The sequence below is a fragment of the Nyctibius grandis genome, chromosome Z (genome assembly GCF_013368605.1).
Source record: "Nyctibius grandis isolate bNycGra1 chromosome Z, bNycGra1.pri, whole genome shotgun sequence".
In the NCBI taxonomy this organism is placed as follows: domain Eukaryota; kingdom Metazoa; phylum Chordata; class Aves; order Nyctibiiformes; family Nyctibiidae; genus Nyctibius; species Nyctibius grandis.
In genome coordinates, this window is record NC_090695.1 from 39,441,874 (window position 1) to 39,466,119 (window position 24,246).

General features: G+C 37.8%; 1 protein-coding gene across 1 annotated transcript in view; it reads left to right on the forward strand.

Annotated features, from left to right (window-relative positions):
* The window catches only part of DENND4C (DENN domain containing 4C), a 58,164-nt gene that overhangs the window by 24,353 nt on the left and 9,565 nt on the right, over window positions 1-24,246 (forward strand). Inside the window, exons 13-30 of the mRNA XM_068422037.1 lie at window positions 301-336; window positions 576-706; window positions 1,551-1,683; window positions 2,182-2,388; window positions 3,072-3,200; window positions 3,954-4,098; window positions 4,430-4,576; window positions 6,807-6,932; window positions 7,716-7,853; window positions 9,796-10,943; window positions 12,556-12,736; window positions 14,404-14,513; window positions 17,442-17,617; window positions 18,661-18,843; window positions 20,414-20,603; window positions 21,497-21,742; window positions 22,054-22,171; window positions 23,871-24,024. Of these exons, the coding sequence (XP_068278138.1) occupies window positions 301-336; window positions 576-706; window positions 1,551-1,683; window positions 2,182-2,388; window positions 3,072-3,200; window positions 3,954-4,098; window positions 4,430-4,576; window positions 6,807-6,932; window positions 7,716-7,853; window positions 9,796-10,943; window positions 12,556-12,736; window positions 14,404-14,513; window positions 17,442-17,617; window positions 18,661-18,843; window positions 20,414-20,603; window positions 21,497-21,742; window positions 22,054-22,171; window positions 23,871-24,024 (3,698 nt within the window). The remainder of the gene's footprint in view (window positions 1-300; window positions 337-575; window positions 707-1,550; window positions 1,684-2,181; window positions 2,389-3,071; window positions 3,201-3,953; window positions 4,099-4,429; window positions 4,577-6,806; window positions 6,933-7,715; window positions 7,854-9,795; window positions 10,944-12,555; window positions 12,737-14,403; window positions 14,514-17,441; window positions 17,618-18,660; window positions 18,844-20,413; window positions 20,604-21,496; window positions 21,743-22,053; window positions 22,172-23,870; window positions 24,025-24,246) is intronic.

The following is a 24,246-nucleotide window of genomic DNA, read 5'->3' on the forward strand; positions in this document are numbered from 1 at the left end:
TATTGAAAATATCTGCAAAACAGCAGCTTGTTTCAGTTAAACTAAATGAAAGCACTTTGATAAATTTAGCATTTTGTATTTAGTAGATAATATCAACAGATTCAAAGTATGCTGATTACTGCATTTTCTTACTTTCATCAAAGGAAGTATTTGAAAAAGAGATTAATTGCTTCTACAGTAATATGAACATTTCATGTTTCTTATTTAATATTTCAGTAAATGACACAGCTTTAATACAATTATTTAGGATTTTTTTTTGAGTTGAAAAGAAACTTAAACTTTTTTTTTCTCTTTTCCCAGCTCTTTCCAGATAAAGGAACAGAAAAAGGAGAGAAGGTACTTTGTCCTTCAAAATGTTTAGGGATATCTGATCATGAAATAAAAATAGAAAGACAAGGTTGTGGACTGGATATTTGAGTAATTAGAACAAATATAATTTATTTTATATATTATATATAAAATCAATTACTGTATATATTAAATATAACTTTACAAACACTAACATAATTAATGTTTGAAGGGACATTTTATCCCAAAGCCAAACTCTGTACTTAGAGTACAAGCTCTCTTTTCAGGTTGATGTAGATTCCATTGAAGATGCACGGTTGATTGAGCTTGATGAGTCACAAAAAAGTGAACACACAGTGTTCATAATGCCACCAGAACCTCCAACTGATGATGGACAGGACCGAGTGCCAAAATACAGGTACAAGTTAAGTAGCCACATGTAGTAAAACTAGAATGCTCATGACATTAAGCAGGGCAGATCTTCTGTCTTGGTGCAAGACTTGCCTTAATACAATATTCAGAAGAATCTTTAAAAAGATATGAACTGCCTGGATTCTGGTAAGTTTCTGAAGCTCTAGAAGTCAGTGTTTTCTGTGTGTTTATGGGCATGTGGATTTTGGTTTTAATTTTTCAGTAACTTCTTGCCAACTTTATAATAATACTTTTCTACATGTGTTCAGTGTTTTTCTTCCTATTTGAGCCATTTATGTGTATTTTGTAGCAACTGCTGTGCACTTTGCTTCACAGTGGGAATGACAGGGGGTGGGTAATGGATCTGCCCAGTACTATTGCTCTGCAGCTGATGAACCAAAAGAACAAAACACCCACTGCACTTTTCAGACTTCTTTCATTCAGTGTTTTATCAGCCCTGTGCAGGAAGTGTGGAGTTTTAGATGCTCTGAGTATGATTTTTTTCTTCCTGTCTCTCTTGGAGGTCACAAAGATTCTGTTTCCAACTGCTGTCCTTGTTACTTATCATCTATGCTTCCCTGACCTTCGTGATATGGATAGCAGTCTGGTTCTTGTTTCCATTGTCTGTGGAGATTTAATGTCTAAGGAGTCTTCTAATGATATCTTTGTGAATAAGACTAAAAGGTTCTTGCTATCTTCTTTCCTTTTTTTTCCTTTTTTTTTTTCCCCCTGCTTCTTTATTCTCCTCTTTGTCAGTTCTCTCCACGCAGGTTGTCTTTGTATGGCTTTCCTGCTGTCAGCAGTTATGTGAAAAGCTTTTCTTTTCTATTTTTTTTTTTAATAATTTATAGCTATAAAAACTTCCCACGACTAGATTTCAAGCTCTTTGACAGGCCACAGGAGCTCAAGCTATCCTTCAGCAGACACCCAACTGGAAGCAGCATTTCCAATAGTCCAGCACTCATGGCAAAGAGGACAAAACAGGTCAGATGAGTCTTACTGTAATCACTCCGTGAACACTGAAAGATACGAAGTTTTTTGGTAAAATTACCACTACCTATTTATACTATAAGTTAATGTTGTTAGAGGTTAGGTCTTTGTAACTATTGAGAATGAACACTTACAAAAGAAAGAAACAGAAGGCAAGAAATAAATTAGCATCTGAGATTAGTTTATTGTCAAACCCATTTTTAAGCTTTAGACTGTAATATAAACCAAAATGGGATGGGAATGGATAGGAAATGGGATAGGAAATGGATAGCATGAATGGGATAGGAAAAAAAAAGACAATTAATTCTGATGCTAGTTTTTACTTGCAGAGAGCCTTAATAAGAGAGTGGTAAGAAGGGAGCTTCAGTTGAATGTTTGTCCATTATTATTAAATGCTTACTTTTAAGAAGCCAGTATCTGAGTTAGTAATGGCTTCTAGATTCAGGATGTTACATCTTTTGTCTTCTTTTTTGTTCTGTTTCACCCTTACAGGAGATAAAAACAGCCCATAAATTAGCCAAGAAATATTACGTAAGCCCCCCACAGTGGGCTAAGTGTCTCTTCAGTCATAGTTACAGCCTATGGTTTATTTGTCTGCCAGCCTACATCAGAGTTGCACATCCCAAGGTCAAAGCACTGCAGCAGGCATACGATGTTCTAATTAAAATGAGGAAAACTGATGTGGAACCACTAGATGAGGCAAGTGCGAATAAAAAAATGGTATCATAAATATGGAATGGAAGACAAGGTGCAAATATAGTGTGTTTCACTGCCGTCGCCAGGTTAAGCATACTTAGTTTTATCTGTTTCAAAGCCACCTTGAAATGATCTCAAAGAAGTCTGCTTAAGTAGGACAATTGGAAGTTAATTTCCTTTTTCATCATCAGTGTAGTGTCAGCTGGGTCAAGTACTCCAACTTAGTGTTGCTAGTCTTCTCCCAGACTTCTTCAAGAAGGAAGTTCTTGAATGTCCCTGTCTTTTAAATGCACTTTGAATTAATGCTTTGCAGCCTTACCGAACTGAAGGGATAATGGGTTTGTGTGCAGCGTACCATTTTTCAGTAGTACCCACAGGCATACAGCAGCAAGTTATCCTGCTTTTCACATGGGCGTTTCCTTCCCTCCTTTATTTTGCAAACAGAAGAGCTGAGTGCAAAAAAATTCAGCGTTCTCAACAATGGGACTGCTGATGTTATTTCAGCTCATGTGATTTCCTGGTTAATTTTTGCTCCCTCTTCTGGCTGTTGAGTGTTTTATGTAATGAGTAGTTGCTCTCACGTGGCTTTTCCTTTTACATGTATAAGAGTTGGAAATCAGGGAAGAGCTTAAACTGTTTCAAAATCATCATTATCAGTCTGTTCATGCATTTCTGTATCTTGTCAGGTCTGCTACAGAGTTGTAATGCAGCTCTGTGGACTGTGGGGTCAGCCTGTTCAGGCTGTGAGAGTCCTTTTTGAAATGAAAAATGCTGGAATACAGCCAAATGCCATCACCTATGGTTATTACAATAAGGTAAGAGAAGTCTTGACGAGGGATACTGGACCAATGTCTCTCTTGCTGTTGTCACTCTCCTTGCCCTGTAGCATGCTTTGAAGATTGTTTCTTAACAGCTCTTCACTTGGATTTGCTGATCCTGTTGGGCAAGCAATGATTTTGGATATGCTTACGGTTCACTAGATCTACACTATATGGTTTTACACTGTTAAGTTTACATTCCTGTGCTGTTTGCCTAACTAAAAATTCTGTTGAAATATACATTTATAGTGTTTCCATTTCCCAGTTTTGGAACGTGTCCAGTGCTTCCATGTCAAAACCATCTGTTCCTCGGTGTATCCTTTAAGGTAGCAGGATCCAAGCTGGATGAAGGCTGGAAATAGTCTAGTTGAAGTAGCCTCCCCCTCTTTTCCTTGCTTCAAAGTTCCTGTCATATGCTGATGAAGCTTCTTAGTGAAGTAAACTATGTAAAGTAATAGGAAAAGAGGTGCTACTATGATCTTTTGTTGCTACCGAAGTGTATAAAGAAGAACAAACCCCACCTTGTTTACTTAATGAAATCTTGCTCCATGGTTTGTTGTTACTCAGCTATTGTATCCAGAGCTGTGGGATAAAAAGGAACAGCTCATAAAAACTCAAGTATTTGTCCTTCTTCACATGGTTGACAGAAAATGCCTTTTTTTGACTGTGGAAAGAAAAGCTTCTCACTGTACTATGTTTCTTAGTATAACTTTTTTACTGTTATTGTTATTGCAATGTCTCTTTCTGTAGGCAGTTTTAGAATCTCCTTGGCCTAGCAGTAACCGCAGTGGCATATTCCTGTGGACAAAGGTACGAAATGTAGTTCGTGGCACAGCACAATTTAGGCAGTGCTTAAAGAAATCAACGCAGAGCGCACGAGTACCTGTGATATCAGGTAATAAGTTAGTTGAAATGGATTTATTGTGTGCTGAACAAGAGCATGTCATGCTTTCCAAGTGATCGCAGCTAACATTGTGGCTTTTAGAAGTGGAAAATCTTTCCTTAAGTGTATAAACATAGGTAATTGCCAACTCGATGCTTGAAAGAGTCTTAGAATATCTTTCACACACTGAAGAATTAATTGACTGAATTCCATTGCTGAAATTTCATATTCTTATTTTATATGTGCACGCAAAAGTATTTACTGTTGTCTGAAGAGGTTAGATTTTTTTAAAAACCTGAAAAGTTAAATCCTCTCTTACTAACCAGCTCTTTCATGTCTTTAGCTCAGCGGAGTACCACGGGTGGAAGTGATGGGGACATGGTGAGCCACGGTAGCGTGGATAGTTCTAATGATGCTAACAGTGGGGAGCACACTCTCTTCGTCAGTGACTTAGTCAGGCTTCATTCCATTGATAATCACTCTAGCACAGGTACTAGATTCTGCTGGGTTTCACTACTAACAGTCCCCGAAAAGGCTAAATTTTCTAGTTTCCTGTTGATTTCCCCTCCACAACCACCACCTTCCCCTCTTGAGGCTTTAGAGAATGAAGCATGGAGTTAAACTATGTAAAGAAAAAGAAATATACTGTTGTTGAATATTATTCCTTTACTGCAGATCATGCTGATTCTTTAGTTTAGAGTGAACTGTAGCAGAAGTACTGTTATGCTAAAAGAAATGTCTTGCTGTGGTCTATGAACCTTGGTTTTTGTGCTAATCTTTCAGAAAAGGTATGAAGCCTCTGACATATGAGTCTGTTCAATTTTTTCATATTGTCATTTATTCATAGAAATGATAATCTGTGTGAGTAAAACCTTTCTCTGCATTAAAGGAAAGGAGTGAAAGTTGCTGAGGTGATTAGAAGCTAACACTTCAAAATTTTGCTTCTTGGTGGTAATCCAGAAAGGCCTAATCAGCATTCCTGGAATTAGTATGTTATGTTTGATTATAGTAAAGTATGCTTCTAAAGGCCATATTCAAGCTTCTTGATAGTAGTTGCTAAACTTGGAAATAAATATAGAAATTATCAGAACCTTGTCATACAGTCGTTAGGAGACACCCTGGGAATGGAAAGACAGGTGATAAGCTGGAGAAGAACTCTGCCTTGAACCTGATGTGCGCTATTCCAGACAAACTGGTGTAAAGAGTGCACAGAAGTTAATCACTTGAGATGGCAAGACAAAATTCATGGTTCTTCATATCTGCTTTACTACTGATTACATCCTACCTGCGCATAGTCTCAACTAAACTTTGTTTCTCTGTGTACTTCAAAACTTAATGTACAAATGGTTCTTGCACACTCTTTGTGTTTTTAATATCTTGAGCCCTTCTGTAAAGAGAACTTTGAGTCTGATTCTTGTGCTTCATCTGATATGCCTGCCTAGATTACTGAACTTCCCTTCTCTCTGCTCTTTGTTGCTCTGCTTTTTGCTCTTTGCTGTCTCTTGGGTGCTGCATTTGTCCTTGGCTATCACGGTGTGGGGTGCAGACTTACATGGTGTGAAGCCTTGGATGCACGTGTGCATTATTTCTACCCTTGAATGTTACTTCTGCAGGTAATTCACCCATTTATTGATAGGGTGTTTTCACTTCTGTGCAAAGCAGGGATACTAACATTACTGAAATGATGATAGAGAGAAAATAAGGACTAAAGAATGTCAGAACTTCTTTATTTTCTGTATAAAAGGTGTTTAATATAGTAGCCAAATGTAATAATTGATGGCTGCTCAAACTTTTAAATTTAATTCTTTTTTACGTGTTTGCTCTTTGTTGGTGAAATAAACAGCAGTAATATGTATTGTAGATAAATTATGTCTATCACTCAAGTTTTATGGAGCTTCCTAATACCTTTCACACCCAGTAACTTACTTACACTTTGATCTTTTTAAATACTGTCATGTATTCTAATAGGTACTCTAAGGCATATAAATAATCCTGTTTAACATATTGCTGTGGGATATGTCCCATAGAGTATTATTGTATTTTTTGCATATGCAGCAGTACTTCAGATAAAAATAACAAAGAAAAGAGTGTCTTTCTGGATTGTTTCCTATGGCAGACTTTTTGGACTACTGTAAACTTTTTTTTTTTGTAAGAATGAGTTACAGCTGTCAATTTTAACTGGTATCATGAAGGAACAGACTTTTCTAAAATGTTTAGCTTTTTACTTTTTTCTATTACATTTTATACTTTGCACTATAGCACAAAGATGTAGCACAGTTTATGGTACAGTACTTTTTGAGGGATGTATTCATTGTTAGAAGCGTGCTCAATTACTGTTGCGCTTGTCTAAACTTATTTTGTAGATGTATTTGAGAATTTAGCTTGCCCAGCAATGAAATATTTCGTGCTAATGAGAAAGAAAAGGAATGAAAGGAGATACAGTTTGTTCAAAGTAGTTAGTCACTATGGTGTTCCTGGGGGAATAACTTATATTTAATATAATAAGTAAAAAAGTAAATTTGGATTGTATAGCCTAATTATCTCTGCTGTCACCATCACCAAGTAGATCTGTGCACAGATTAGGCATTTTGGTGATCTTACTATGAACTTTTCTGGCCAAAGTGTGAAACATTAATTTCAATTCTTTTATTTTCTTATTGAAAAACAAATTTTGGAAAGAAAACCAAATCTAAGGCATGTGTTTGTATTCCTTCAAACAGGTGGTCAGTCAGACCAGGGCTACGGATCCAAAGATGAACTTTTAAGAGATGATGGGGATAGTCTTCATGCAATTGAAACACAAGTAGAGAAAGATATCTCTTCTAAAGCTGAAGACCTAATAGGAGGTTAAGTATGCATGATTATGTTGATGAAGGCTTTCGTAATAAATCAGTTCATTCATTAGACTACCACAAATACTTAATGTATTGAATTAATAATGTTGCCAATGTCAAAATGTGACTGTGTGAAATCTGGTGGACTCCTTCTGTGCCCTAGATAACAGCAGTGGAATACATGTAGGGAGAAATATCCATTTATTAGACTAATTTAATATAGATGGAAAAATTGGACAAGTGCTAGGGCACACAGTATTTTGTATTCCATTCCTCTCATTTGTATATTTGAAAACTTGACCATTTTTTAACTGTCCCAGTTGACCAAATAAAAGGCATTACTTTTTCCTACAAATTCTTCCCAGCAGTAGAAAATATGATCATCTCCTGTCTTAGTTTTCTTGTATTTTGTCTTTCTCGTTACTGAATCTGTTTCATATCTGTGTTACTAGATCCTTAATGTGAGTTAGGGCTGCTAAAGCTGTCATTAGACAAATAGCCCTGCTTGAAAATCTGAGAACTGCTGTTCCTGCTCTACTTTGGTTAGTTCAAAAAATACCAAGGGAAGAAATTGTCATATGCTCTAACCTTATGAACAGCTAAGCACTCTCTGCATGATACTGTCTACTGTCATCTGTCTGGGTATTGTTTCCAGGAAATGCTCAGTACCTAGTAGGACTGATCCTTTAGGCTGTAATTACATAAGTGAACAGTGTTTGAATTTATGTTTTCTGTCACAGTGCAAATGAAATTATTTGTTTAAATTAACTAAAGTTCACATTCTCTTTCTTGTAGAGGTTTATACTGAGAAATCTGATGAAAAGCAACAGCTGAATATAGAAACTCATAGTCCAACAGACCCACCTGCTTTGGGTAACAGTATTGTGAAAGTTCCATCTGGCATTTTTGATAGCAGTGGAAGGAAAAGCAGTGGTGAGTCACTGGGTGAAACAGAGCTTGCTAGAGTCCTGATCTTGTTGTGTTAGTGTTTTACAATCTTTTTCACGCTATGGAAAGAAACAAAACTTCTATTTGAGGTGCAGGTATCTCATGCAACATTTACTTTCCACCATTATCCTTTGTAAGTGACTTAGAAGGAACCTGTGGATTCTAAGGTTGAAAATCACTGTTGACTAGATGGAAATCAAGATTTTTCCGTGTCCCGCACTGAGAGTGTTTCAGTAATGTGATAGAAAACCAAGAAAATTAGGGTCTCTATTCTTGATTTTTGTCACCTAAACCTTGCTGACCGTGGACAAGTCTCTTTATTCCTGTGGCTTACATCGCCAATTTATAACCTGGGAACAATGCATGTTGTCTTTGTGCCATACAAAATTTATTTACATATCTGGAGCTTTATGATGAGGAAAACTTACGGATATATAAAAGCCAAATATTGAGGCTCTTTTTTTTTTGTGCTTTTGTGCCTGTCCTTGACTAAGGCAATGTATTCCAGCTTCAGTGTAGCTTGAAAGCAAAGAATTGAATCTCAGGCAAGAAGTTGCCCAGAACCTTTCTGGCAATTATGAGAGCTGATGACTAGTCAAGAAGCAGCATCAATGTGAGACTCAAGCATCCTCCAGCAGTGGATATGCCAAGCGGGTCTTCTGTTGGGATCCTAGTATAGTAGAATTCCCATACTTACGGAGCTTTTTGCCTAGCTAACACAGCTTTCTAGGCAATAAGTATTACCAATTTCCCCGAGGAGATGGGAATATTTATAAGATTAGTTTATATCTTCAACATGCTAAATTTAATTAGCTTTTTCTAAATATGTCTGTGTCATGAACAAAGTAATCACAGAATCACAGAATCACAGAATGTTAGGGATTGGAAGGGACCTCGAAAGATCATCTAGTCCAATCCCCCTGCCGGAGCAGGATTACCTAGATCATATCACACAGGAATACGTCCAGGCGGGTTTTGAATGTCTCCAGAGAAGGAGACTCCAAAACCTGTTCCAGTGTTCGGTTACTCTCACCGTAAAGAAGTTTTTTCTCATATTTATGTGGAACCTCCTGTGTTCAAGCTTGCACCCATTGCCCCTTGTCCTGTCAAGGGATGTCACTGAGAAGAGCCTGGCTCCATCCTCATGACACTTGCCCTTTACATATTTATAAACATTAATGAGGTCACCCCTCAGTCTCCTCTCCTCCAAGCTAAAGAGACCCAGCTCCCTCAGCCTCTCCTCATAAGGGAGATGTTCCACCCCCTTAATCATCTTCGTGGCTCTGCGCTGGACTCTCTCTAGCAGTTCCCTGTCCTTCTTGAACTGAGGGGCCCAGAACTGGACACAATATTCCAGATGCGGCCTCACCAGGGCAGAGTAGAGGGGGAGGAGAACCTCTCTTGACCTGCTAACCACAGCCCTTCTAATACACCCCAGGATGCCATTGGCCTTCTTGGCCACTAGGGCACACTGCTGTGTTGTATGTAATGTAATGTAATGTAATGCTTCTGTGTTGTACAGACACACATGATGGGTTTTTTTCAGAACCAGAATGAACTGTGGAGTTTGATGTATAGATCTGTGAATGTAGCTCTGGAAAGAAAATAGAGCAATCTTTACTTATAATTCTACTTTTCTTTAGTTCATGGATGTAGTACCTACTCACTGCTGGGTGTTGGTACAGGGAAATGAGGTAGAAGCCATAAAAGGCTTTGACTTCAAGGAGTCAAAGAGTAGATGACTTTTCATCTGCAGGATGGCTTTGCAGCCAGTAAAATAACTTGTTAATACTACTGTAACATCTTAATGGATAACTTGAGATTGTGGTGCTCGCAGTCTTCTCACTGGTAAGGAGATAAGGAGATTTCACATGATTTCAGGAAATAAACATTTTTGGATATCCTATTAATGCCTTTTCTCTTTTAGAAACTGGTTCTAGCCCACTGTTCATAACTCAGGATTCAGTTGAAGATGTAGTCTTTGGTGATGTTTCTCCTAAGAAAACAAGTGAAAAAGGACAGAAGAGGCAGAGACTGTTTTCAGAGAGAAGCTGCAGTTTCAGCAGTGAAAGCAGAGCAGGAATGCTGCTGAAAAAAGGGAGCTTGGACTTACATTCTAAAGAAATAGCAATAATGATGGGAGCAGATGCCAAGATCCTAACAGCAGCTTTATCTGGGGCCAAAACTTCACCCTGTCATGTGAACAAATCCCACAGCTTTGCAAGTGTCATTGATCAGCGAGTTTCTGGCATAAGTGGCACTTGGAGTTGTGTGACTGAGAGTGACTGGGAATTGGAGCACAGGTCTTCACCAGTGCTGGAAGAACCTGGGGAAGGGCAAGAACATCTTGAGAATGGAAGAGATGAAAACATGACCACAGTGGAAGACATGAACCTTGAACGGTCAGCTGAATCCAAAAATCAGAAACCAGAATCCAAAGATGCAACTACTAAAAGGAATAGCTTTTATGGAGTGGTTAAGCCTATTGAAAGGGAAGATGTTGAAGTAGGCTTGGACCCTTTATCTTTGCTGGCTACTTGCAGCACAGAACCAAGGCATCCAGAACCTGAGGAAAAGTTGGTGTCACCAGTTGCAGCACGTAATTTGGCAGATGAAATAGAGAGCTATATGAATTTGAAGAACCCATTGGGTAGTAAATTTCCCAGCATGGAACTGCACAAGCCAGACAGGGAAGCGGAAGCCTCTGGTACACTTGGCCATTCCCAAGAAAGGAGGTCAAGCCTGCCTTTGGATCCCATCCTGCCATCCCCCAAGTCTTGCGAAAATCGGAGAAGTCCTTCTGTCTCCAGATCCAAAACATTCACTGGACGACCAAAGCAACAAACCCATCCACGAGTTCAAAAGGAACGGTCTTCATCTTTGACAGGACTGAGTCGTTCTTCTCCACATGGCTCATTAGGATCTGTCGTAACAACTTTATCCAATCTGAAGTTAGACAATATACTGTCTGGACCAAAAATGGATGTCCTGAAATCAGGCATGAAGCAGGCTGCCAATGTGGCCAGTAAGATGTGGGGAGTTGTAACATCAGCATATAGTTACTCAGATGATGAGGCAAGTGTTTTTCAATATGAAAAATTTGGGATGACAAAGTTAGAGGGGTAACTTCTGTGTCCAGAGGATTACTTCATGAGATGGTGTTTTTTATTAAGTATTGATTTTTATTAGCTAACAAAAAATATATTTTAGGCATGGTGGAGTTTTCCTCTGTCGTTAAAGAAAAGATTTTTCAGACAAAAGCAAATTAAATGGTCTTGATGCAGTAAAGTTAAGCTTTGACTTTTTGTTCTCGATATTTCCCTCCCATTTATTTATGTATCTATTTATCTATTTATTTATATTTAAAGAAACTGCACCAAGAAACCCTACTAAGAACAAAATCATGTCATGTTAAATTATATCATACTGCCTGTCTTATTTTAAAAAATTAAGAAAAGGTTGTGAAAACAAATCACAAACCTAAGAAGTCAGGTTGGTGGGGATTAAAGTCGAAAGTAGTAAAGGACAGCCTGAGATCTAGTAAATTCACTCATCAGGAATTTGGGAACTACATGTTATGATTCTTGTGTGAGCACACTTGATTAACAGTCTTTTTCAGAGTAAAACATTTTGGAGTATAAGGAGACGAATGAAAGAGGAGATGGAGAGATTAATATTATAACTTCCTCCTTTTCGTATACATCTTGTTATTGTGCCTCCAAACATAGTTTTGTCTGTCTTAGAAAGGCCTCTGCTTGATCCAGTTAACCCCTTGATCTGATGTTTGGCTTTAAGGATCTTCTGTCTCCCCTCTTCAGGCTGTTAAGACAGCTTCTTATCTCCTTTTTCAAAGTCTCCCTCCTTTCCCCAGCCTCCATAAAAGGTGGGAAAGGGGAAGATAGCTGTCTGGCTTTATTTCTACATGAAACAAATTTAACTGATGTTACTAATAGGGTCCTTTCTATTAAATAAAAAAAAAAATATCTTAATTTTCTTTTATTTAACTAGATTTTGCCTGTGACAATGAAAACTCACTGGCTTGTTTTCTTTCCTGAGTTTTTTTTCCTGTGACCTAGGTTTTCCTGAGTGCCTTTCTATTATACTGACCTATTCCATAGAATTTTGTTTAATGGCACATCATAATCCCCTTAACATGACTCATTTTAATTTCCTTCAAGGATCTTTTCATTCTCTTTTATTTCTGCAACTGCCCTTCTTTAATATCCTAATTATTATACTTTGTCACATCCTGTGTCTTAGTTATTGTTGCATCATTTCAGCTGGTGTGTTTCACTGCTATCTTCTACTCTGAAAATATGACTTTAACTCTGACCTTTTCTGATAATTCCTTCATTTTGTGTAATGTCTGCCAAATCACAATTTCTGCATCATTTTCCCTGTTTCTCCTGTAATTAAGAAGTTTATATCCCCATCACTTCGTCACTCAGTTTGATCCTCAGCTAAGTATTGTCACTGCTAAAGCCTTTCGTTTTTCCAATATCCTTCTGGTTTGTCCAATACCTGCTCTTTTTGGGGTTGTGTAGATTTATCTTACATCTAATAATTTTTTTACATCAGGATTTCGTCTTGATCTGCTACTTTATTTATTTACTAGGATAAAGATGGAAGTCAAATAATGTATCTGGAAGTACTCAAAAATGCTAATTTTCTTTTTCTTTTATTGAAGGAAGAAAACAATAGATCGGACTTTAACTTTCCTGCTGGTTTTGAAGATAATATTTTAGGAGATAATCTATCATCAAGAACAGGAGTCCCAGGGCTAATTACGAATGAGCTTGCACAAAGCACTACTAGTCTTGGCAGTAGCAATAGCAGTGGAGATGCAGGAAGACAGCATTACAGTGCAGGTGAGATTTTTTGTTTCCCCCTCATAACTTGTTTATGATATAACAAACAGGGAAAACTATTATGTGTTAAATCATTCATAACAGTAGAAGCTATAGTAATCTGAAATTATTTCAAGCCCTTAAGATAAGTACAAGCAAATTTGTACTTTCATTCTATACTCTTCTCTTGCAGTAGCAATTAGGTAATGCTTCTCTTTTGTTGAATGTATAAAAAGTTGATACAAGATACAGGGATTTAACTGTAAAAATACTTCTGTGTATGTGATAGGAAGATTCCTAACTAGTTATAGCCAGGAACACCTGCTCATTCATGTAAAGTCATAATACCCTGAAAGTTCTTGAAATATTGGTACAGAAAAGCAGGGCGGTGTTCAAGAACTGCAAACAGTTCTTGAACAGATCTGCCACTAACAGAGGCAGACCTTTGGTGGGGCGGGGGGGGGAACCCAAATCAAAAACAAACAAACAAACAAAACCAACCCCACAGTCTCAAGCCTACAAAAACCCAAAGCAACACACACAAAAAATGCATCAACTTTACTGTGGAATAGGAAGTATTGGATGCATACTTGATTTGAAGTTGTGAAGGTTAATAATTGATTAATATATGCCTATTGCTAAATTATTCTTCCCCAAGCCCCCTGTTCTAAAACTGAATGAAGTAAATTTAATCATTTTCAGTTCAGATTTGATTTAATAAGATTTGATTCTTATTTTGAAAAAAAAGATGTGTTGATGAACTAGCTGGTGGTTTGATTTAGCTGTCTTTGCAGTACTTTAATGATGCAAACATCGTAAAGCCGTCTACATCAAAAGAGGAAGAACTATCTTGCACACTGGACATAAGCTGGCCCTGTCTGGCAAAATGTTGACGAAATATGTTCTAGTTCCAGTTAGTTAGAAGGGTTATAAGGACTAACTAGAAAGAGTGACAGCCCTCAACAGGATATGTAAAATTTGTTCACAAACATAAACTTTAGCTGAGAAGCAGAAGAGCGTTCTTTATGACGAGGGACCTTTGGTAGTGATATTTTTGAATAAGAAGGTTTGACTGGGCTTTTCAGAGGAAGTACAGCTGATAGTTTTGCTTCCTAAAACTGATTCCAGCCATTTCCTTCTGGTAAATATATTCTAACTCCTTTTCCCCTTCTCCTAGGCAAAGCTCACAGACCTAAAACCCAGCCTTCCCAGAGAAAGATTTTGTTTTGCTGCAGTGTTAGCCAGGGAAAACTTAAGCATAGGAATGGTGTACTTGGTATTATGTGTCTCGCCTGGTACTATCCTTCTGTCTGCTGTTTACATATGGATGTATCATTCAAGAAATCTCGAACAACTTTTTAGAGTATATATATTGACCAATCTTACTGCTCTTTGCCATTCTTTATTCTTTCTTGGTATTTTCAGATTTTATTCACTGATGCTTTTTTTTTTCTTTTACCAGTCTGTGATATATTGTGTTCAGACAAAAATAACTTTGAAATGTTAATCACAAAAATTAAATTTTTCTATATTGTAATTATAATATCAGTGAAGTTACAGAGCTACATATATCTTTGGAGATCTTCTGGTACAATTTTCTGTCTTGGTTGAACAGAAATTATTTTCTTTGGGGATGGATTAATTACTTTTTCCTCAAATACAAGACCCAAATTACTCTTTCTGTGCAGGTGAAGTTTCATTCCCAAGAAGTATGAAAGTTCTAGATTCTGAGAAGTCAGAGCACAGCTCTTCACATAATACTAGTTTATCCAGCATTTTCCAGAACTATGCAATGGAGGTAAGATTAATAAACTCATAGATTAAAGATATAACCATTAAATATTACTGTATGCATGTATGACCTGTTTAGTTGGATTGTGGTTGCATTTTTCAAAACAATTTTTTTCCATGTTTCTACTGCAAAGATGCTTGATACTTTTAGCCCAGGGTGTGACAGTAGCTTTAAAAAAGAAAAATATCTTAAATGCTTTTATGTATCTCTCTCATATAGAGAGAGAAGAGACAATGGAGGGAAGGGTCAAAACTTGAAGCGAGACAGAAATAAGAGAAGAAACAAATTTTTCTTCCTTTCAAGCATTTTCTTTCTTTGTTTGTTTTTCACTTTATGAAAATTATGTGTTGTTACTAAATAATTGTGGTGGGCTGACCACAGCCAGCAGCTAAGCCCTCATCCAGGCACTTGCTTACTCCTCCCTCATCAGGATGGGGGAGAGAATCAGAAGGGGAGAAGTGAGGAGGAAAAGCTTGAAGGTTGAGATACAGTTTAATAAGTGAATTGGGGAAAAAAAGAAACCAGGAGGGGGGACAACAAAAAACAAGTGATGTAAAGGCAATCAGTCAGTGCCATGACACCCGAAGCTACCTTGGAAGAACTCCCCCCCCAAGCACACAGTTTTATTGCTGAGTGTGACATTATATAGTATCTCTTTGGTCAGCTGAAGTCAGCTATCCTGGCTGTGTCCATTCCCAACCTCTTGTCCACCCCCAGCCTCCTCGCTGGGTTAGGCATAAAATGAGAAAGAAAAGACCATGATGGTATGTAAGGCACTGTTCAGCAATAGTGAAAATATTGGTTTGTTATCAACACGGAGTTGGTCACTAGCCTAAAACACAGCACCATAAAGACTACTAGGAAGAAAATTAACTCTATCCCAGCCAAAGCCAGCACAATAATGATCTAGTATGCCTCTCTGTTTCAGTTATTGCTTGTAGATGCTTTCAGACTTCAGATATGTAGGCAATGGTCATTCTGTTTGCCTTGGTTGCTTTTCTTTCAACTGTAGTGTTATTTTGCTAGGTCCCATGTAATTTTCTTTTATGTTTGATCTTCTGGAGATCTAGGCTTGTCAGACTTATGCACTGCATTATATAAGGGGTATAGCATAGTAAAACAAAAATGTTGCTATTGGACAAATATCTAAAATATATTAGAACTAAAAATACATTATATGCTGTGTTGATCTAAAATATATTATATGCTGTGTTTGGTGGTGGTTTTTTGGTTTTGTTTCCTGTGAAAGTGAAACAATGAAGTAAGAGAAAGCCTAAAAAATAAGGACTATACACCATTCTTCAGCTAGTACAGGATTATTTTTTTACCATCTTCTCTCCGGTTCTCAGTCTAGTTTAGTGATGAGACTTTTATTAGGTAAAAAACAACTTTCTGTTTTTTCCACTTGTATTGGGTTTGCATGGTAAGGTTTTGGTAGCAGGGAGGCTACAGGGCTGCCTTCTGTAAGAAGATGCCAGAAGATTCCCCCATGTCCAATAGAGCAAGTTCCAACTGGCTCCAAGACAGACCTGCCGTCGGCCAAAGCTGAGCCATTCAGTGGTGGTAGAAGCGCCTCTGTGATAACATATTTAAGAAGGGAAAAAACTGCTGTACAACAGCAGCTGGGAGAGAGGGGTGAGAATATATGAAACAGCCCTGCAGACACCAAGGTCAGTGGAGAAGGAGGGGGAGGAGGTGCTCCAGGTGCCAGAGCAGAGGTTCCCTGAAGCCCCTGATGAAGACCATGGTGTGGCAGGCTGTCCCCATGCATCCCATGGAGGTCCACAGTGGAGCAGATATCCACCTGGGGACCGTGGAGGACCTCACACCAGAGCAGGTGGATGCTCCTGAAGGAAGCTGTGACCCTGTGGAGAGGAGCCCACGCTGGAGCAGGCTGCTGGCAGGACCTGTGACCCCATGGAAAGGAGCCCACACCGGAGCAGGTTTGCTGGCAGGACTTGTGACCCCGTGGGGAACCCAGGCTGGAACAGTCCTTTCCTGAAGGAGTGCACCCCACAGGAAGGACACGTGGAAAGAACACATGCTGGAGCAGTTTGTGAAGAACTGCAGCCTCTGAGCAGGACCCATGTTCGAGAGGTTCATGGAGGACTGTCTCCTGTGGGAGGGACCCCCACAGTGAAGCAGGGGAAGAAAGTGAGGAGGAAGGAGTGGCAGAGACAGCATGTGATGAACTGACTGCAATCCCCATTCCCCATCCTCCTGCACTGCTCATGGGGATGAGGTAGAGAAGCTGGGAGTGAGGTTGAGCCTGGGAAGAAGGTGGGGGGGGTAGAAGGTGTTTTAAGATCTAGTTTTTATTTCTCATTACCCTACTCTGACTTTTGGTAATAAATTAAATTAATTTCCCCTAGTTGAGTTTGTTCTGCCCATGACGGTAATTACTGAGTGAGCTCCCTGTCCTTATCTTGACCCATGAGCCTTTTGTCATATTTTTCTCCCCCTGTCCAGTTGAGGAGGGGGAATGGTAGAGCAGTGTAGGGGGCACCTGGCATCCAGACAAGGTCAGCCCACCACACCACTATAAAGGTTTCTTTTGTGTGTGTGTGTTTGGTTGTTTTTTTCTTTTTTGGAGAAGGAGACGTGCATTTACTTAAATAATTCAAAACAATTCATATATGCTGAAGGCTTCATAGGAGCGAGCACTTGCAAATGTTGTATTAGTAGCATTTCAGGGTAATGCCTCTTCCAGGTCTCAAAATAACCTAACAAAAATAAATTATTAGTATTTGCATTTCCTAGGTAAAAGTTATGTGGACAAGATAACTCAGAGTATGGTGAGTAACTACTGATGAACTCATGCCTCCCAGCTGGCATTCTGATACCTGCTAAACTCCTGTGGATACTAAGCCTATAAAGCCAATTATAAAAGAACTCTGAAACAAGACCGATGATACTCATTCTTTGCTGTTCTAGGTATTGATGTCAAGCTGCTCTCAATGTAGAGCTTGTGGTGCTTTGGTTTATGATGAAGAAATTATGGCTGGATGGACAGCAGATGATTCAAACTTGAACACTACCTGTCCTTTCTGTAAAAGTACCTTCCTACCTTTACTTAATGTTGAATTTAAAGACCTACGTGGGTCTGCAAGGTTAGTGGGTTTTATAGGTAGTCTCTTTCTGCCTTTGCACTTCTACATGGTTATGTTTTTTCACAAAAAAATCTTAGCTATATCTAGATCTAGACATATTGTCTAGATGTTTGCAAGAATGTCACTGTCTGTTCAACAGTTGTGATTGTACTGAAGGAAATTATAAGTCACATAAACTATTGAGTTTCATTGTAAAACAGCCAAAAAGCAAAGAACTGGTTGCCTTTTTACCACTTTTTATTTTCATATTTTCTTTGTAAGCGTAACTGTACAGAAGGTATAAGTCTGTTTTCATTTTGTTTAGCTTTTAAAACAAAGCTAATGGATCATGAACTTTTTAAAAGCATATGAAGTAGTTTTTAAATCTGTCAGCAGGTAATTTCTCCCAAATTAAATTTACTGACAGCTTTTAGTTACAGATGCGCCAGCTTATTGTTTCTCCAGTAGTTCTCCGGTTTAAGCTTCTCCGCTTACTATTTTTACCTCTTTTAATTGCACTGTGAAGGCTGGAACTTATTGTAAGGTAATTTAAAATGGATTCTCATTGTAGTGGTTATTGCTGTGAAACAGAGCTTCCATTAGTGTCCTCTAATGCTGAAACCGAACATCTGTAGAGTGTGTACTTAAAAAACCTTAGCAAAGCAAGACACATTCCTGTTATCTTGTGCCTATAATGGTATATGGTCTTCTAGTATGTCACATTATGATAACAACCATTTTCTGTGATGTGTCAGCTATTGATATATTGTTGCTGACAGGGAACCATGACAGACTAAGGTCATTTGTAATGACTGACGTCCAGCATAGGACTTCTTATTTTGCAGATCAAATCTCTGTATGTGTTTGTTTACTCTGCCTATACAAGTTACAGTGAAGACAGTAGGATGAAGTTTGTGTCCTGTTGTCAAGCTTTTTAATGTTGTGTTTCCTTATTTTTGCTATTTTTTGAAAGTAAATGTAGAAAATAATAACTTTTTTAATGACTTTATGCGTACATCTTAACCTTTGTATTTCTCTCCCCTTCCATTCATGTTGTAACTTAGCTTTTTCCTGAAGCAAAGTACCTCAGGAGATAGTTTACAGAGTGGTACCCTTCCATTAACCGCGGATCCCCTGGAGCAGAAACTGTTGTCCAGTCCAGCTGTTGCTGACTTGATCAGTTTTTCAGATCACCCACAGTCCAGCCACACTATAGCTGAAGAAACTAGCTCTGCAGCTGAGCAGAGGTAGGTAAAACAGGGTTGTTAGTTCTGTCAGAAATGTGTCAACACTTTCAGTATTTCACCTCTACTTCTAAAGTGAAGATTGGCTTATGTACCAAATATGGTGGTGAAGTACAATTGTAACTTGACGATCATCTGTTTCGTCTCATTATTTTTGCATGTTTTAAGCATGCTTTTATCAATTTGAAGTAAGCTGGTTCCACTAAATGAGTGGGTATTAGAGGTACAACTATAGAAATAAATCTTCAGGTCCACCCACTATTGAGTAATAGGTTAAAACTTCTACTTTGTGTTGTTAGAACACACTTACTTTTAAAGACATACAGAAATTTCAGCGTTACTTCTCCTTTCCTTATGTTTAGAATTTAACAAGAAGGACACTGCATTATGGGGAAGAATAAGTCCATTTGCTGGAACGCTCTTTTTTGAGAGGAAGCTCTTAGAGCACTCAACGCTTGTATTGAGCATGCATTCTATGAGATATAACACTGATGTAAAACTGAAACTCAGAAAAACTAACACTTTTGAAATGGTTTGAGGAGAGAAGCATTAAGGAGAAGGTGTCATGTTGGAAGAGGGAAGAACTGAAATAGTGCTGCTATGAATTGTGCCTTTTTGCTGGGATTTGTTGACGTTTTGTTGTAATAGGTTTTTTTTTTTTAATCATTATTCAGTTTGGAATTCTTGAGTATGAATGCCTGTGAGCTCATGAGCTAATGCCTATGTCAGACTATTAAAACTTAAATCTGTGATAGTAGTTAGTCTTAATACTCTAAAAATGAAAATACTCTAAAAATACCACTCTGAAAAAGTGGTATTGCTTATGTTAATCTCTTAACTTTGATGTCATATATTTTTAACTAAAGTAAAACTTAGGAGTGAAGGTCATGTGTAAATTAATCTCTTCCCTCTCTTTGCAGATTATTTGGAAGCAGATGCTTTCTGTTTCACTTGATGTTTTTTCTTCTGTATTGTAGTTGATTTGTTATAAGGGCCACAAAATGAATATTCCCAGATCTGCAAGTGGCTTGATTGTGTGGTTTAAATTTGACAAGCCTGTAACAGGAGTTTGCTTAAATTATCTTGTTGGATGAGTTTGACACAATTTTATTTTTTCAGTTATTTTGGCATGCAACTTGTAAATTGTTTTCTATAATATTTTTGCTCTGCTTATGACATTTAGAGAAAGTAAACATAAAGGGAAGAGGAAGTAAAAATGAGCATAGACAGAACAAGATAATCTTTGTGTGTTGACAAAACGATACATTGCTGTTTTTCTAAGCAAGGTAGAGCTGTACCAGAGCAATGGTACCTATACAGAACTGCAATGCTTTCAGATTCATGTCTTAGGTTATACCTAGCTGCTTTTCCAGAGGGATGGTTATACTGTTCTGAGAAGCATTTTGTTTTGTTTTCCCTAAACCGTGGAGCTAACTGGGCAGATATGATTCCTTATTGATAGAGAAACTTGGTTTGGGATGCTTACTTGGCAGCCTTTCTCTGCTTCCTTCCTGTTGCCATAGGAGTGCTGAATAGTTTCATATTAGCATATTCTCTTCTAAAATCCAAACAGTGATGTGACAGAAGAACAGAGTAAAGATCCCAGAACCATGAAGACATCTGCCAATAATCCACCAAAAAGGGCAGTATCCTTGACTCGGAGCCACAGTGTTGGAGGTCCACTGCAAAACATTGATCTTTCCCAGAGACCTTTTCATGGCATTTCAACAGTTAGTCTTCCAAATAGTTTGCAAGAAGTTGTGGTAAGTCTAGAAGCTGCATATTCAGTTGACAGCAAAATATTGAACGCAATGCACTTACAATAAATAATATTTCACTACTAGCATTCTTGTCCATTTGGGGAATGGGAATGGCCAAGCATGTCCTTTTGATGTTCTTACAACAAAGAAAATCTTGGCTCAGTTAATCCAAAATTGCTTTTTCAGTACATTGTACAAACGGTGCTGCTTGATTTGAAATGTTCTCTCTAGCAGAATGAAGCTAGACTTTGTCTTTCTAAAACTGGAAGTTTGTTTTAAAAATAATCCAGCTTCTACAGCAGACTAAACACAATAGTGCAAACAACACACTGTTGCAAGAGTGAAAGTTTGTTCCTTTTCCACACATTTACTTGCGCTCATCCTCTATATCTGTTAGGCTTACCTGTTGAGTGGATGCAAGAAGGTAAGAGGCAGTATAGAGACTATTAGATTATTCTTGCATGTGAAACAAATTGCTTCTCCTCTCTCCTGGTGCTTTTTATTGGCAAGAAGCTGTCTTAACATGTGAACTCATGATTCAGTTCCACATGACATTTTTCTGCAATCTCCGTTGCCACTGGCTTAATACCGGCTTAGATAGCTTGAAACTGCACAATCGGGAACAAGTTATAACAAGTGAGCATTTTCTCTTTTTCACATAATAGAGAGAGATTAGGTGATTGTTCTTTAAAGTTAAGAAACACCTCAACAGTCAAGACTGCTGATGCTATTAAAGTTATTGTGTGTTCCGTACTTCCAGAGGCTTTTTCTAAATATCAAAAGAAACTGCAATGGGGGATTTGCAGGGCAAGTAATCCTGAAGAGTATTTCTGGAAGAAAAATTCTGGATTTTGTAAAAAAAAAAAGGTTCTTTTGTGTGTGTTGTTTTGTTTTAGGATCCTTTAATAAAAAGACCTAACCCTCTCCCTGTATCTGTACCCTACTTGAGCCCTTTGGTACTTCGTAAGGAGCTTGAATCACTGTTGGAAAATGAGGGAGAGCAAGTAATTCATACATCCAAATTCATCAATCAACACCCCATAATTTTCTGGAACCTAGTCTGGTATTTCCGACGGTTGGATCTACCTAGCAACTTACCTGGACTCATTCTAACATCTGAACACTGTAATGATGGAGTGCAGGTAAGCGGCTTCCTCATATTAGAACTGCAGATATTGGAGTAAGCTAAATTCGAGAGTTTGGTTCAAAAAAAGTGGGCAAATAATTTCTGAGTAGCTTGGATCTGGGTTCCTGTTTTTTATAATACGAGTAGACAGTAGTTAGTAGAATAGTGCAGTTTCCTCTAGAAGATGTCAACTCTTCCTGTTTGTTGGATTCAAGATAAATAAAGTAAACCTTTTATTCTTTGCAAAATTAGTAAAAGAGCAGTTTTTTAAATAATAAGACTGCACTGATGTTTTCAAAACATTTTCCCTTTCCTCATGTTTTTCAGCTTCCTTTGACATCTCTTGCTCAGGACAGCAAGCTAGTATATATCCAGCTTCTGTGGGACAATATCAACCTCCACCAAGAGCCGGGGGAGCCCCTGTATATATCTTGGAGAAATCTCAGTAAGTAAAACAAATGTTACATAAAGCAGAGGGAGTAGAGGCTATGGAAAGAAACAGTTGTTTTGTAGTGTCTGAAGTGTACACAGCCCTTCAGGTTGGAAAGTTTTTTTAGTGTGTTAAGCATCTGCAATCCCTTAGATACTTAACATAGTCTTGGTGTCAAATTATTTGTGGAAAAACCTTACTAATCTGTATGAAAAGGTATGTTATCTCTTCCTTATATGCCATACACTTATAAACAGGGTGGGACGATTTGCTCTAGATGTGGTGCTAAATAAGATTCGCCAGATTTGAATGTTCCACTGCATTATCTGGTCATATCTATGCAGGCATGAAAAAGACGACTGTGTTACAAAAAAGTATCTTGTGTTTCTATAAATGAATGAAAGGTCACAAGTCTCATTAATATGTACATTTGGCAGCCTACTTGCCTGTCAAAAAGTAAGATCCAAGAAAGCCTTTGTCTACCATAACTTGGTTTGGAAAGAAGAAAAAACAGGCAGACTGGTTATGAAAACTTTGGGATTTTTTTACTTCTGATCAGCAAAAAACCTCCTTTGTTGACCTAAACTTCTCAGTCTGTGTTTTAACTTTCAAAAACTATGCTAAAAACTATGTAGCATGCTAATAATGATTCTAATGGAGAAAAAAGAATTTGTTGAAAAGTGTCCTAAAAATAAACAGACGGATCAGAAAATTACAGTCAAGAGCACTGGATAAGATGTCGTGTTTCCCTCAGCTTCTACAAAAGCATATTAATTTGAGCATAATACATGAAAAGCATCCCCAAAACATTCAGACATGAATGAAGATACATAAATATATGTATTTATGTAAATAAAGGAGCAAAAGGCCTGTTTTAAATGTGGAAGAAAAGTAGCAGTATTGTAGATAGGCTCTACAGCAGTGTCAGAAAGTGTACGGAAAAGAGGAAATTACATTTGTAAACCATCATATATGTCAATACTGTGGTTGGTGTGGTTGGTTTTAGGTTGGTGTGATTATGATTACTAGCCTCGGTCTACATGTCATTTACACACCATGATCTTGCAGCCTATTCTGTAGCCTTATTTTTTTGCCAGTAAATGGACTTACTATTCCCTCCCAAGTCACTGTTTTCCAAAGAATAATAGTTCAGTGTTATTCTGGAAGTGGCAATGTAAGCAACAAATCATGATGGTAAATGTCTTGATAATTTTCTTTCCTGTTTGACACGACTGTGCATTATCTATTTCAATACGCAGCCCAAAATTATCAGTGAATTGTAGGTGGCTTTTAAGAAGGGCTTTGATAAGAAAAGTTTGTTTGATAAGAAACGTGACAGTGTTTTCTATTGTTTTCTTTCTTTTCCTTTGTGTAAAAATAACCTTCTTGAAGTGAACTTAGTTTTTGAAACTTAAGTACATCAATAAATCTGAACTAACAAACCATCACAGGCAACATCTGATGATGAATACTCTTCAGCCTCTTCTGTTTCTCTGTCAGGTGGGAACTCTTGCACATGGATACTTGATGCATCCTGTCACTTTCATGGTGGAGTAAGGACTATAAGCAGACAAAGCCTTTCCATTTTAACAAATTTCTGTAGATTGAGTAGAAGTTCTGTGTATATATCTCACTTTCTGAAATACCTTCTGCTTATTGAAGTGAAAAAAAACCTCTTTACTGTTTTAATAATCTATACTGTTGCATTTCTCAGATTCTTCTGAAAAGAGACCCTCCACAGCGGCAGAAGATCAGCAGGCAACAAATGCTTTGTTGGAGAACATCAAACTAAGTATTCAACACAATAACGTTATTAAACCAATCAACCTCCTTCTACAGAAAGTTAAGCCAGATGTGAAACGACAGAGGTAAAGGGATAATCTCTTCTTACTTTCTCCCCACTCAAAGTTAAACAAGATCAGACTGTACACACTTCATAATGATAATTCCATAAGGACCTCTTGGTCATACTCAGTTTCATTTGTGTCCACCAAACACTGTGCGTATTTGTCTATGCCCATGTTTACAAACAGATACATTCTGTAGCCAGATGCATAATTCATGCAAACCAAATGGATAAATGTAATTCT